The sequence below is a fragment of the Macrotis lagotis genome, chromosome 5, assembly GCF_037893015.1.
Source record: "Macrotis lagotis isolate mMagLag1 chromosome 5, bilby.v1.9.chrom.fasta, whole genome shotgun sequence".
In the NCBI taxonomy this organism is placed as follows: domain Eukaryota; kingdom Metazoa; phylum Chordata; class Mammalia; order Peramelemorphia; family Peramelidae; genus Macrotis; species Macrotis lagotis.
The window spans coordinates 236,259,511-236,271,686 of record NC_133662.1 but is presented as its reverse complement, the minus strand read 5'-3'; the positions used below and the strand labels follow the sequence as shown (position 1 = coordinate 236,271,686).

Here is a 12,176-nt window from a genome sequence, read left to right as displayed (position 1 = left end):
AAACATTTGTACAAAATGAGAATAAAAAATAAATTTAAAAAAATAAAATAAAAAAAATTTGAAAAAAAAAGAAACACAGAAAGATTCATTTTGCAGCAAAAAGAAGAGTCAGAGAGGGTCCCTTGATTGACAGAGCAAATGACTTACACTGCCTGTCAGGTCTGATCTTCCAGTCATAAAAAATACTTTTAACTTTGCTGGAATGATGATTTATAAGGGGTGTGTGTGGAGGGGAGCTTTTCTCTTCATGCTTTCTTATTCTGTGTGATTTGTTAAAATAAGGGGGGGGGTACTCACCGACAAGTGGATAGAGGGACTTATGGGAGAAAATTCTTCAACATGACTATAAATCTTTGAGGGACAAGAGCCGCTATGATAAGTATTCTAAATAGCTCCCATTTGGAAAGAAAAAATTTGGGGAATAAATCACAAAGAAATAGCAAAATCAAAAGTTACAGGTTAATTTAATGCAGTTCAATTTAATAATTTAATGATAGTTCCTCAAGGATGTGGTTGCTTTATCAAGCAACCAATAAGCCAGAACTGCTGTGCCAGGCTCTATGAGAGACACTAGAGATACAAATAAAAAAAATTAACCAATAACTATTCAATAGTACCTACTATGTGCCAGGTCCTCTGCTGTGGACAGAAACATACATGTGAAAAATAGTGCCTGCCCTCAGGGAGATATAATCTGGAAACAGCCAGGCTTGGAGTCACGAAGACTGGAGTTCAAATATAGCCTCAGTCACTTACTAGCTGTATACTCTGGGAAAGTCAACCTAAGCTCTGTTTGCCTGAGTTTTCTCAAATGTAAAATTGAAATATTATTAGCATCTCCTTCTGAAGGTTGCTCTGAGGAGCAGATGAAATAATCATAAAGGGGTGGCTAGGTGGTACAGTGGATAGAGCACCGGCCCTGGAGTCAGGAGTACCTGAGTTCAAATCCGGTCTCAGACACTTAATAATTACCTAGCTGTGTGGCCTTGGGCAAGCCACTTAACCCCATTTGCCTTGCAAAAACCTTAAAAAAAGAAAAGAAAGAATCATAAAGCACTTTGTGCCTGTCATAGAGCAAATGCTAGGTATTTTTTATTATTTTTATTTGTAAGTATTTAGAAAATGAAGATACAAAATGGACACAAGCTGACTTTAGGAGAAGGTGATAACAACTATAAGGATCAGGAAAGAGCTTGTGTAGAAGATGGCACTTGAGTTGAGTCTTTAAGGAAATTAGGGATTCTTAACAGGTGAAAGTGAGGAGGCATGGGAGACAGTCAATACAAAAGTTTGGAGGAAGGATTTTACCTATAGCAAGGAACAAAAGAAGATCAGTTTGACTGGATTACAGAATGTGTGAAAGTGTGATGTTCAAGAAGATAGAGGTAGACTGGAGACAGGCTTTAGAGTATGCTAAATGTCAAATCTGTAGTTCACCTTAAAAAATGAAGTTATTAACCCTGGGTCTGTGAGTTGTTTTTTTTCCCCTTAGGATCCCACATTCCTTTTTTTTTTTTTTATGTAAACAGTATTTTTTTCCAATTATATGTAAAGATAATTTTCAACATTTATTTTTATAAGATTTTGAGTTTCAAATTTCTCTCTCTCCTTTCTCCCCCCTTTTCCCCTCCCCAAGATGGCAAACAATCCATATAGTTTATACATGGGCAATCATGTTAAACATTTTTTGTGTATTTGTTTCTTAAAAAAATATTTTGATAATTATATTTCAATATGATTAAATTCCTTTTTAAATATGTGCTGAAAAATATTAGTGTATCTCTCCTATACCAAGGTTATTTCTTTTTTTTTTTTTTTTGCAAGGCAAAGGGGGTTAAGTGGCTTGCCCAAGGCCACACAGCTAGGTAATTATTAAGTGTCTGAGACCGGATTTGAACCCAGGTACTCCTGACTCCAGGGCCGGTGCTTTATCCACTATGTCACCTAGCCGCCCCCCAAGGTTATTTCTAAGACAGGGAGGAAGAGTTGAAGCTGTCCTTTCTCCCTGGGAAATTTCCCAGGTCTAATATTGTGAGCACAGGTAGGGATGAGTGAGGAGAGAGACAGATATGGAGAGGGGAGAGAAGAAGGGAAAAGGGAGGGAGGAAAGAGAGAGATAGTGAAGATGGAAGAGAAAAGAGAGGGAAGGTGTGTTTGGGCACCATATTCTCTCTCTCTCTCTTTCTCTCTCTCTCTTATTTTAAAATTTTATTTATTTAAGGCAATGGGATTAAGTGACTTGCCCAAGGCCACACAGGCAATTATTAAGTGTCTGAGGTTGGATTTGAACTCAGGTCCTCCTGACTCCAGGGCTGGTGCTTTATTCACTGTGTCACTTAATGGCCTCTTGGCACCATATTCACTCTATCACAGCATCTATTAGTTAACATTTTTTTAAATTAAAGGTAAATTAATTTTGTTTTATGATTTTAGATTAGTTTACCAATCTTTTAGAAAGTCCCCTCTCCTGACTTCTGTCTTTTAAGAATTCCTTTTTTACTTCAAAAGTCAGCTTTAGTGTCAACTCCTACGCGAAGCCTTTTGTGAACTCTCCCTGCCCAAGCTGATAATGCTTTTTCTTGCCCCTTCCTTCTCCCCACCTCCTCCTTATCCCGCTCTCCCCCATCCAAGTTGAGGATAGGGATTGTTTTATGGTTGCTTTGAATCTCTAGCACTTAGTACTGAATCGTGTACAAAGACAATGCTTAAAAAATGCTTATTATTTAATAATAGGTGATGAGAGAATTTCCAACTGGATCATCCCTTACATTCCAATATGGAGCTCATTTATTACAGCACCTTCATTTTGCATTTGAGAAAAATGAAGTCTGTGGAGGGCAGGGTCACTCTGAGGCTTCTCAAATCAACAATCAGTAATTTAGAAAGAAAATTTCAACACATTGGCACAATTACCTTTTGTAGAAAGAGGACAATCCGTACAAGCATCTGAGCATGAAGTTCTTCCAAAGTGAAAAGTGTCCTGGGAGTTCGGATAAAAATTTTGGTCTTTCCATAAGCCACATCATCCTGGAAACCACAGCCTTCAATCAGTTTTTTCACAGCATGCTTGTCTGAAGGGAGGTCGTGGTTGGGCCAGGTGAATTCCGAGATCATCTTGTATCTGGGTAAACAACAAGCATTTCTGTTACTGGACAATCTCTTGATCCTATACAAGCTATTTTTGCTCTATTAGTAAATCTGGAAGTGTTTAAAAATTGATATTTGTTTCAAAAATCTGTTGTGAAAATTAGCTAGGACTTGTCATCTGATGAGTTAGAGATATGAATTCTAAAAGCCTTTTTTAAATAAATTATCCTTTTTTGTTAAAAAACTGAAATTGACCCTAATATATGTTGTACTGTTACAGTGAAGGATGCAACATAAACATATATAGGGAGAGAACAATGAAAATGTTGTCGTTATATTATTGTGTCCAAAGGTAGCCATTTCAAGGGGTGAGGGGAAGGAAGAAAAAATAGGAAAAAAAGAAATTTACATGATAACTTTAATATCTTTTTAAAAGGAATAGCAAATTGTACATAATAGATTTGCAGATTCACATGTAACTATTTTTAAAAATTATACTGTTATGGAAAATTTGCTTTTAATCTCATAAATTATAAATAAAATAAATAAAATCTTTTAAAAGGGGAAAAATAAAAGAAAGTCAAGCAGATCAGAAGTTTTTTTAAGCATTGAAAAGCCACTTCCTCTTCCCTACCAGGGAGGAATTATCTACTCTATTCTTGGTTACAGAACACCTTATAATTTCCAATTGCAGGTAGAAAAGTGGGTAGTAAGTCTCAATTTAGGCAATGGCTCAAAATAGGTGGAAGAAAAAAATTAGATAATTTTTCCCAATAAGCTTTCTGGGGCAATACACTTGCTCTTTCCCTCTGAATAAGTAGAACATTCCAAGAAGGTGGGAAAGGTAGAGAAGAGACAGGGACAAAAAGATGACATTCCAGGTGGGAACAATAAAGAGCAGGCCAGTCAGTCTGCCTAGACTGAACACTGGGAGGGTGAGTGATGTAGGTCAAGGCTGGAAAGACAGGTTTTGCCCAAGTTGTGAAAGGCTTTCAAGGCAAAAAGAGGAGTCTGTCTGTATTTTATTTTAGAGGCTATGGGAATTTATTAAGCTTAACATTTATCAGAGGAAGGCTCTATAGCCTTCAATAGCTTGCTAATTGAATAATTAGTCTGTAGAGGAAGCTTTGCAGGAAAATAACATCTTTGTGCCTTCAGAAGACTACGGAAAGAGTCTCCTATGAAGCTATGAAACAGTTTAATGTATTTCTTTCCAGTGATTGCTAGAATACAAACCAGACAGCCCAAGGATTTTGTAGGATCTTCAGAAGTTTAAAGGACTCTAAGGCAAATATGCTGGGAAGATATGGAAAAAAATAGTACTACTTTGAATATAGCTATATGTAGGAGTTTATATGGAATTCAATTAAGGAGATAGCTCTACTATCAAAGAGCCCAAAGAAAGAAAAGGCATTATAAGGTAATGATAATAATAATGAGGCTAGACTTGTTGTCAAGGGAACCTGCTTTCTAATTTTTCTTTTCTACTTGTGTGACTTTAGCAAGGTACCTCATCTGTGGATCAGATGATACCTTCATGTCCCTTTTAGCTCTTAATCCTATGAATAATCTAATAAAGGTTTTTTGAATCATCCAATTTTATAAATTGGAAGATGCTTCAAAAGTCAACCAGTCCAATTCCTATCTGAAGCGTGAATGCCCAGTCATCCAGTCTTCACTCCAAATCCAGATAAAGAACTCACTGTATTCTACTTACAGACAATTCTAATCTTTCTTCTTACATTGAATTAAAAATCTTTTTATTTCCATCCATTACTCCTAATTTTATCTCCTGAATTCAAATAGCATCAGACAAATCTTATTTTTGTAGACTAAGCCTTCAAGTAGATAGCTATTTTGCCTCAACTGAATTCTTTCTTCTCCAATTTAAGCATCTCTTGATCCTTCGATCTTGTGCCTGTGACATATTTTCTAAACCCCTCAAGATTTTGGTCATTGTGGTCAGGATCCATGACAACTACACAATAGCCCCTGTAAGATGTAGTGCTCAGAAGAAATGCTACATTGCAAATGCATCTGGCCAGAGCAGGGTGATCACTCCACAATACCACTAATACTTGAAATTGTTGACTATTCCCTCTTTAGTGATTCTCATTCTTTCTTGATTTCTGTGGTGCAGTTCTTTCTGGCTTTTCTTTTCTTTCTGAATACTTTATCTCCTTATGATCCACCTTAATCCTTCCACCCATCAAGTACCTATGCCTCTAGGCTCTCTCTGTTCATGGCCTCCTACTCTGTCTTTGAGTTGGCAATCTTATCTATTCCCATGATTATGATAATTATCTCTATGCAAAAATCTCAGCTATTAATATAAAAATCTATAATAGGAAAGCATTTTTTCTGTTTTCTCTACTGAATTCCACTCTAGCATATCTTAGTAGCTATTAAATATTTCTATACTGTTATACCTCAAACTCAATATGTTTAATATTTATCTTATCATCTTTCTTACATTCCCAAACCTGCCCCTTTTCTCAACTTTGCCTAGCCATTCAGGATCAAAGCCTTCTCCAGTTATTCCCCAATTTTCTCCCTTGACTAGCTGAACTCTCCCTCTTCGAATTTTCTTGTCTGCCCAGATCATTTGTTTTCCTTACTGTTAAGTCCTACAAATAATAATAATGATGATAGCTAATACTTATGTAACACTTACTATATGGCAGGCACTACAATTATCATCTCATTTAATCCTTACACAACCCTGGAAGATAGGTGATTATTATCCCCATCTCCCAGATGAGAATGCTAAGGGATATAGGGTTAAATGACTTTCCCAGAGTCACACTGCTAGCATGTGTTTGCTGCTAGATGTCTCTACACCCCTATTCAATTGAGCTACCTATTTGCCTTGAATCTTGAAGGAAGTCAAGGAATCTGGTTGACAGAAGTGAGGAGGAAGGATATTCCAAGCCAAGAGGAGAGCTTTCATTAAGGCAGAAACCAGAGATGAAGTGTTTTGTGTAAAGAATTGTAAGAATACCTGTGTTATCATACTAGTCAAATTTGTGGAGGGAAGTCAAGGATAAGAACAATGGAAAGAACAGAAGGGTTCAAGTTGTGAAGGGCTTTAAATGCTATGAGAAGCTTTTATATTTTATTGTGGAAGTTATAGGGACATGTTAGAGTTTTTAAGAGAAGTGATTTGTATTCTGAAGATGGCTAGTTAAAAGTTTATGTATAGAAATTTCTAGCTATATATATGTAAACTGGAACTAAACTGTTTATTTACTTTGAGGGGAAAAGCACTTAGGTAACATGATAAAAGATAAAATAATGATGATGATTTTGAGATTTCTCTGTGGCAATCTCTAGCCAACTGTTATGTGAAAAGTCTGGAGATGATGGGCAACCTCCTAGCCAGAAGATGTTTAGTTATTTTAAACATAGTTAATAACTAGAGGAGTTCATTGCAAAAGGTTGATTTTATAGAAAAATATGAATTAGAATTATGAGCATCTATTGAAGTATGATTTTTTTCCCCCTGGATCTCTTATACGAAATTATAGCCTGGCACATCCTTGGTTCTCCTTAGTGCTCAAGCCACCTGAAGCTCTGGTTATAGGTAATTGTTATATTACAATGTATTGATAGTTGATCTGCCTGACATCAGGTAAGTTAAAAATAGAAAAACCATATGCCAATGAAGCCATTTAGCCCTATGGGGTTTGATGGTAAATGCTACAGATGGAGTAAGTGACCCTTGAAAGAACAACCCTAGCCTCAACTGGGGTAGGATTCTCTTAAATGAATCCCTCGCTTGGCTCACTGAAAAGGATTGTCTGTATGAGTTCATAAGGGAACATGACCTCGTGTCCTTCTCTGCTCTGTAATAGAATATTGTCATGATCATTCCAGGTACATCATAATTAAGTATGAGAGTGAGCAGGTGGATCAGAATAATATCTATTGGTATATATTTTTAACTGCTTTAAAAGAGAAATCCATTCTTCAACTACAATTTTTGTCCATTCTAAACATGGCCAAAGCAAAATAGAAAATTTTGTTGCACATTACCTTTTGGACACATGCAGTTTTTTTTAAGTTTTTTTCCTTTTTCTTTTTTCTTTTTTAGTTTTTTTTTTTTTTTTTGCAAGGCAATGGAGTTAAGTGGCTTGCCCAAGGCCACACAGCTAGGTAATTATTAAGTGTCTAAGGCTGGATTTGAACTCAGGTACTCCAGGGCTGGTGCTCTATCCACTGCACCACCTAGCTGCCACCTACACATGCAGTCTTAAAATGCTTTTTTGGTACATTTGTTTATACTATTTTTGAGTTTTGGGTTACAATTTATGTGGCATCCATTAATGAATCTGTATTGGAACCCATATCCTTATAAAAGGTATTTTGATACTGGCTTAGGATCATAAAGTATAATTCTTGCTCTTTATACATCTTATAGTTTTTTTTTCCTAATTATTGGATCTCTGTTAAATAGCTTTCTCTGTTACAATATCTCTGGTTTTTGCTTGCTCAATTTTTTTTCCCTTGAGTTTTGATTCTCTTAGTTGTATAGTCCAAGACCAGCTTCTTGCAGGATGCCAACCATCTGTGCCAGCCAATCATTCTCTGGACCCTGCCTCAATGAAGTCCTCACTGTAATGCATTTATCTCCAAATAGACTCTGAAAGGCCCAGAAGAACCTGAGTAAATTGACTGAAAGTGGAGAACTATGATTGTAATAGAAACAAAATTTGTAATCTTAAAGACTGCTGATCAAATTGGGTGGAGATTCCCATTCTTGATGTAAATCCACTACCATTGATTTATTGTTTAATGTAAAATTTGTATCCTGATCTCCTTAGGCTTCACCCTCTACCTAATTCCAGGTCCACTAAAGGGGAAGGGAATCCACCTTTTGCCCTCAGGATAAAGACAAGCCTATAAAAATCTGGGTGGCTCAGTCAACTCTACTTGACTGCTTTTTTGTCTCTGTCTTTCTTTACCTACCATTTTCTTACGTGTTGTAACTTCTTTAATAATTTTTTGTTTTATTTCTACCCTTGCTTTCCCGAGTCTGAATAATGATTCCTCATGGGCAGAATTGAACTCAAGTAGCCAGTGGCTGCAGAGGGATGACAAAGCCACCTGAAGCTCTGGTTATAGGTAATTGTTATATTATAACGTATTGATAGTTGATCTGCCTGACATCAGGTATGTTAAAAATAGAAAAACCATATGCCAATGAAGCCATTTAGCCCTATGGGGTTTGATGGTACACTAGGAAAATCACTTTGGCACCTGAATAGAAGATGAAATGAAGTGGTGACAGACTTCAGGCAGAGAGGGAGCCCAATTAGTAGGTTACTGCAGTAGTTCAGGTGTGAGGTAATGAGATGACTAGAGATGCTGAGGGAATGGAGAGAAAGGGACAACTACAAGAGATATATTCAATTTTCTTGAAATAGGTCATATTGTGCAGTATAAGGAGAGAACACCTTAAAACAAATACAGTGCTTCCTCTATGTTCTCTGAACCTTTATCCCTATGATTTTTTTGGTGCTGTTCAGTTTTTTCCCATTGTGATTGACTCTTTATGACTCCACTTAGGGTTTTCTTGGCAAAGATATTTCAGTGCTTTGCTATTTCCTACACCAGTTCATTTTACAGTTGAGAAAACTGAGGCAAACAAGGTTAAGTGACTTGCCCATGGTTACACAGCTAGTGAGTATTTGTAATCAGATTTGACCTCAGGTCTTCTCAATTCTCAGTACAGCGTTTTATCCACTGCACCACTAAGTTGCCCCAACTATAATCTTAAAAAGAATAGAAAGTATCACAGAGACAGACTGAATCTTAGGAGATCTAATCTGAATTACTTCATAGAGACAAAGAGTGGGGGGAAAAAGTCAAGAGGAAAGAACATTAAATAGGAGTCAGAAGCCATGGATTCCAATTCTGACTTTGTCATTTATCAGCTGATGCCTGTTCAGGGCCCACATTTCTTTCTATAAATCAGGGCAAATACTTTGCTGACCTCACAGGGTTGTTGTGAAGATCAAATAAAATTAATTCATGTGAAACTGTTTAAATTGATAGTGAAAAGATGTTATTCTGCAAAATTTCCCCTTATGTGCTTCTGGGGAACCATCCAATTGTTTTGTTTATTTTCTGGCGTCTTTACTAAAGGCAGCTGCAGGTAACATATTAGCCAGAATTGTTTTTAAGGCTCCCTAGATCAATGTTAAGCATTTCAATGGTCTATAAAATATGCTGAATTTGAATTTTTCTCTTGATGAATTAAAAAACCCTAACAAGATATGGAAAGAAAAAAATGAATAATAGCCTCAAATCATTTAACATAAGATTTCTTTGAAAACATTAGCTATATTTGAGAATTAATGAATGGGTGAATCAAATAATAAACAAGGAGACTATACATTTTAAAGGAAAAAAACAATTTGACTACAATTTCACTATAATGTAATTATAAAAATTGTTTTATAATGAAACAGTAAGCAGTTTAAATCTGGTCATTTTAAAATCCTTGATATAAAAAAATCAGTAATAAAACTATATGAATACATAATAAAAATGTAACTCTTTTTTTAAAAAGGGAAAAATCTGATATATTATAAATTCCTAAATTCCATTTTGCCACAAATAAAAGGAAGTAAGAAGATATAAAACTGGTGATATTTTCTTTGCCTGCCTGTTAACATGTCCACCCATATTAAAAGGTGAACAACTTCCCCAGAAACATGTTTCTCTCTCAAGCTCCATTTGTTCCTCATTTTCCCACTCATTTGTTAAATCCATGATGTAGTTTGACTTCTGGGGAGTAAGAAGATTGGAAAGGTAGGTGGAAAGTAGGGTATTAAGGCCTTTGAATGAAAAATAGAATTTTGCATTTGATCTTGGAGGCAGCTAGTAGAGTTTATTGAGTAGGGTTGGAGGTGGCATGATCAGATCTGTACTTTGGGAAAGTTACACTGAATGGAGTTTTGCTGAATGGAGAAAGGACTGGAAGAGGGAGAAATATGAGACAGACAGATCCAACAGAAGACTATTAAATTTGAGGTTTTGAGATGGTGTGGACCTGCACCAGAGTGGAGGCAATGTCAGAAGAGAGAGGAAAATGTATTTTAGAGATATTTCGAAGATGAAATAGATGGGTCTTGGCAAGAGACTGGCCATTGGGGGTGGGGAGAGAGAGAAATAATGAATCAAGATGACTGCTCCTTCCAACACACTTTTCCCACTCAGATGCTATTATTATCACCAATTTACAGATGGTGAAAACTGAGGCAAACAGAGGTTAAATGATTTGCCAGGGTTACACAGCTCTGAAGTGCTTTAAGCTGAATTTGAATTCAGGTCTTCCTAACTCCTGTGCTTTATCCTGTGTAAGAGGGAAAAATCATGAGATCTGTTTTGGACATAATGAAACTAAGATGTTTATGGGATATTCAAATTGAGACTGATGCATTTAGAGTTGTAGGATTGTATCCCAGAGAAGAATAGGGCTGTGTATGCAGATGTGGGAATCCTCTGCATGGAGATAACAATGAACCCATGAAAGTTGATAAGATCATTGAGAGAGGGTTTTTTTTTTGTTTGTTTGTTTTTAGTTTTTGCAAGGCAATGGGGCTAAGTGGCTGGCCCAAGGCCACACAGCTAGGTAATTATTAAGTGTCTGAGGCTGGATTTGAACTCAGGTACTCCTGACTCCAAGGCCAGTGCTCTATCCACTGTGCCACCTAGCTGCCCCTGAGAGAGGTTTTACAGTAAGGCTCCTTAATCTTTTTGCTAATGGCAGTTCCTCATGTTTTTAAATGCATTAAATAAAATTTGTAGGATTATGGGAAACAATTACATGGAAATATTTGAATATTTAAAAAATATTTATAGACCCTATAGATCAAGAATATATGTTTAGAGAAAAGAAAGGGTGTCTAGAAAGGATAATTTTAACTGAATAATGAGGTCAAAAGCCAGATTACAAAGGGTTGAGAAGAGAATGAGAGTAGAGGACAGTTTTTCCCCTAGAAGTTTACCTATATAGGGGAGGAGAGACATAAAATGATAGGTGATAGCAGGTGATTGAGATGAGAGTTGAACCTGATGAGGAGGAGAGTTTCAATTTCTTTAGTGATGATAGGAAATGGAAGACAGATTACAAGTGATGAGAGTGTAAGTGAGTAGTGAAAAAAAGGCAGTGAATGGAGACTGTTCTTTCTGGAAAGATGCAAAGGCCTGGCCTGCATGAGCATCAGCCAAATAGGAACCTAATAGCATGAATTTATATTGTTCCTTTCCTTCAAGGAGCTCAAATACACTGAAACTTAAGCATGTTCACAGACTACACACATTCCTGCAATCCTACAGGAAAGGAGCTTTAACCAAAAGAGAGTTTGATAGAGAAGATAAAATGACTTTCTGAAATCCACAGCTCCATAAAAATAGAAGCAAAACTCATTCTGTTCTTTGGTTTACATGTAAGTGGTATGCTAATGGATTTATTACTTTCAAATTTGGTTACAATGAAAGTTCCCATTTCTGAAAATACTACAATTAATGTTAGATTTAATATTGAATGCTCATACCTTAAAACAGTTTGAGCAAAAGTAAAAACCAATTATAAAAATATAATAATAAAAACAAAATCCTCTACTAAAACAATTTCATTCACAAGATTAAGAAATTTTAAAAATCCATGATAATGGCATTATACAGGAAAAAAAAATTCATCAGAATAGAGAGAAGACCAGATGACACAGACATGGAAACCAACTATTAAGACTCATTAATATGAATAGATGAATAGGCCAATCAATAACACATTAAGAAAGGGAAAGGGCAAGCAGAATTTTTTTTAAAAACCTAAGTAGAAAGATATAAAGATATCTTTATAAACATATAATATATTCAATATATTATTATAATAATATATGTTATTACATAAATATAAATATCTAAAATAATATAAATAATAACAAGACATAATATAAATAAAATATATAAATATATAAGTATATAAGATAGAAATCAATATTTGGATAACATTACAGGTAGTAGTAGCCTAAGCAGGTTGTAATAATTTTCAGATATACTGTAAAAACTAGATATGG

General features: G+C 35.7%; 1 protein-coding gene across 2 annotated transcripts in view; it reads right to left on the bottom strand.

The window, feature by feature from the left end:
• Window positions 1-12,176, bottom strand: part of MYO1D (myosin ID) — a 410,616-nt gene that overhangs the window by 220,727 nt on the left and 177,713 nt on the right. For both annotated transcript variants that reach the window (XM_074188955.1, XM_074188954.1), the window contains exon 16: window positions 2,914-3,121. In XM_074188955.1, coding sequence (XP_074045056.1) covers window positions 2,914-3,121 — 208 coding nt within the window. The remainder of the gene's footprint in view (window positions 1-2,913; window positions 3,122-12,176) is intronic.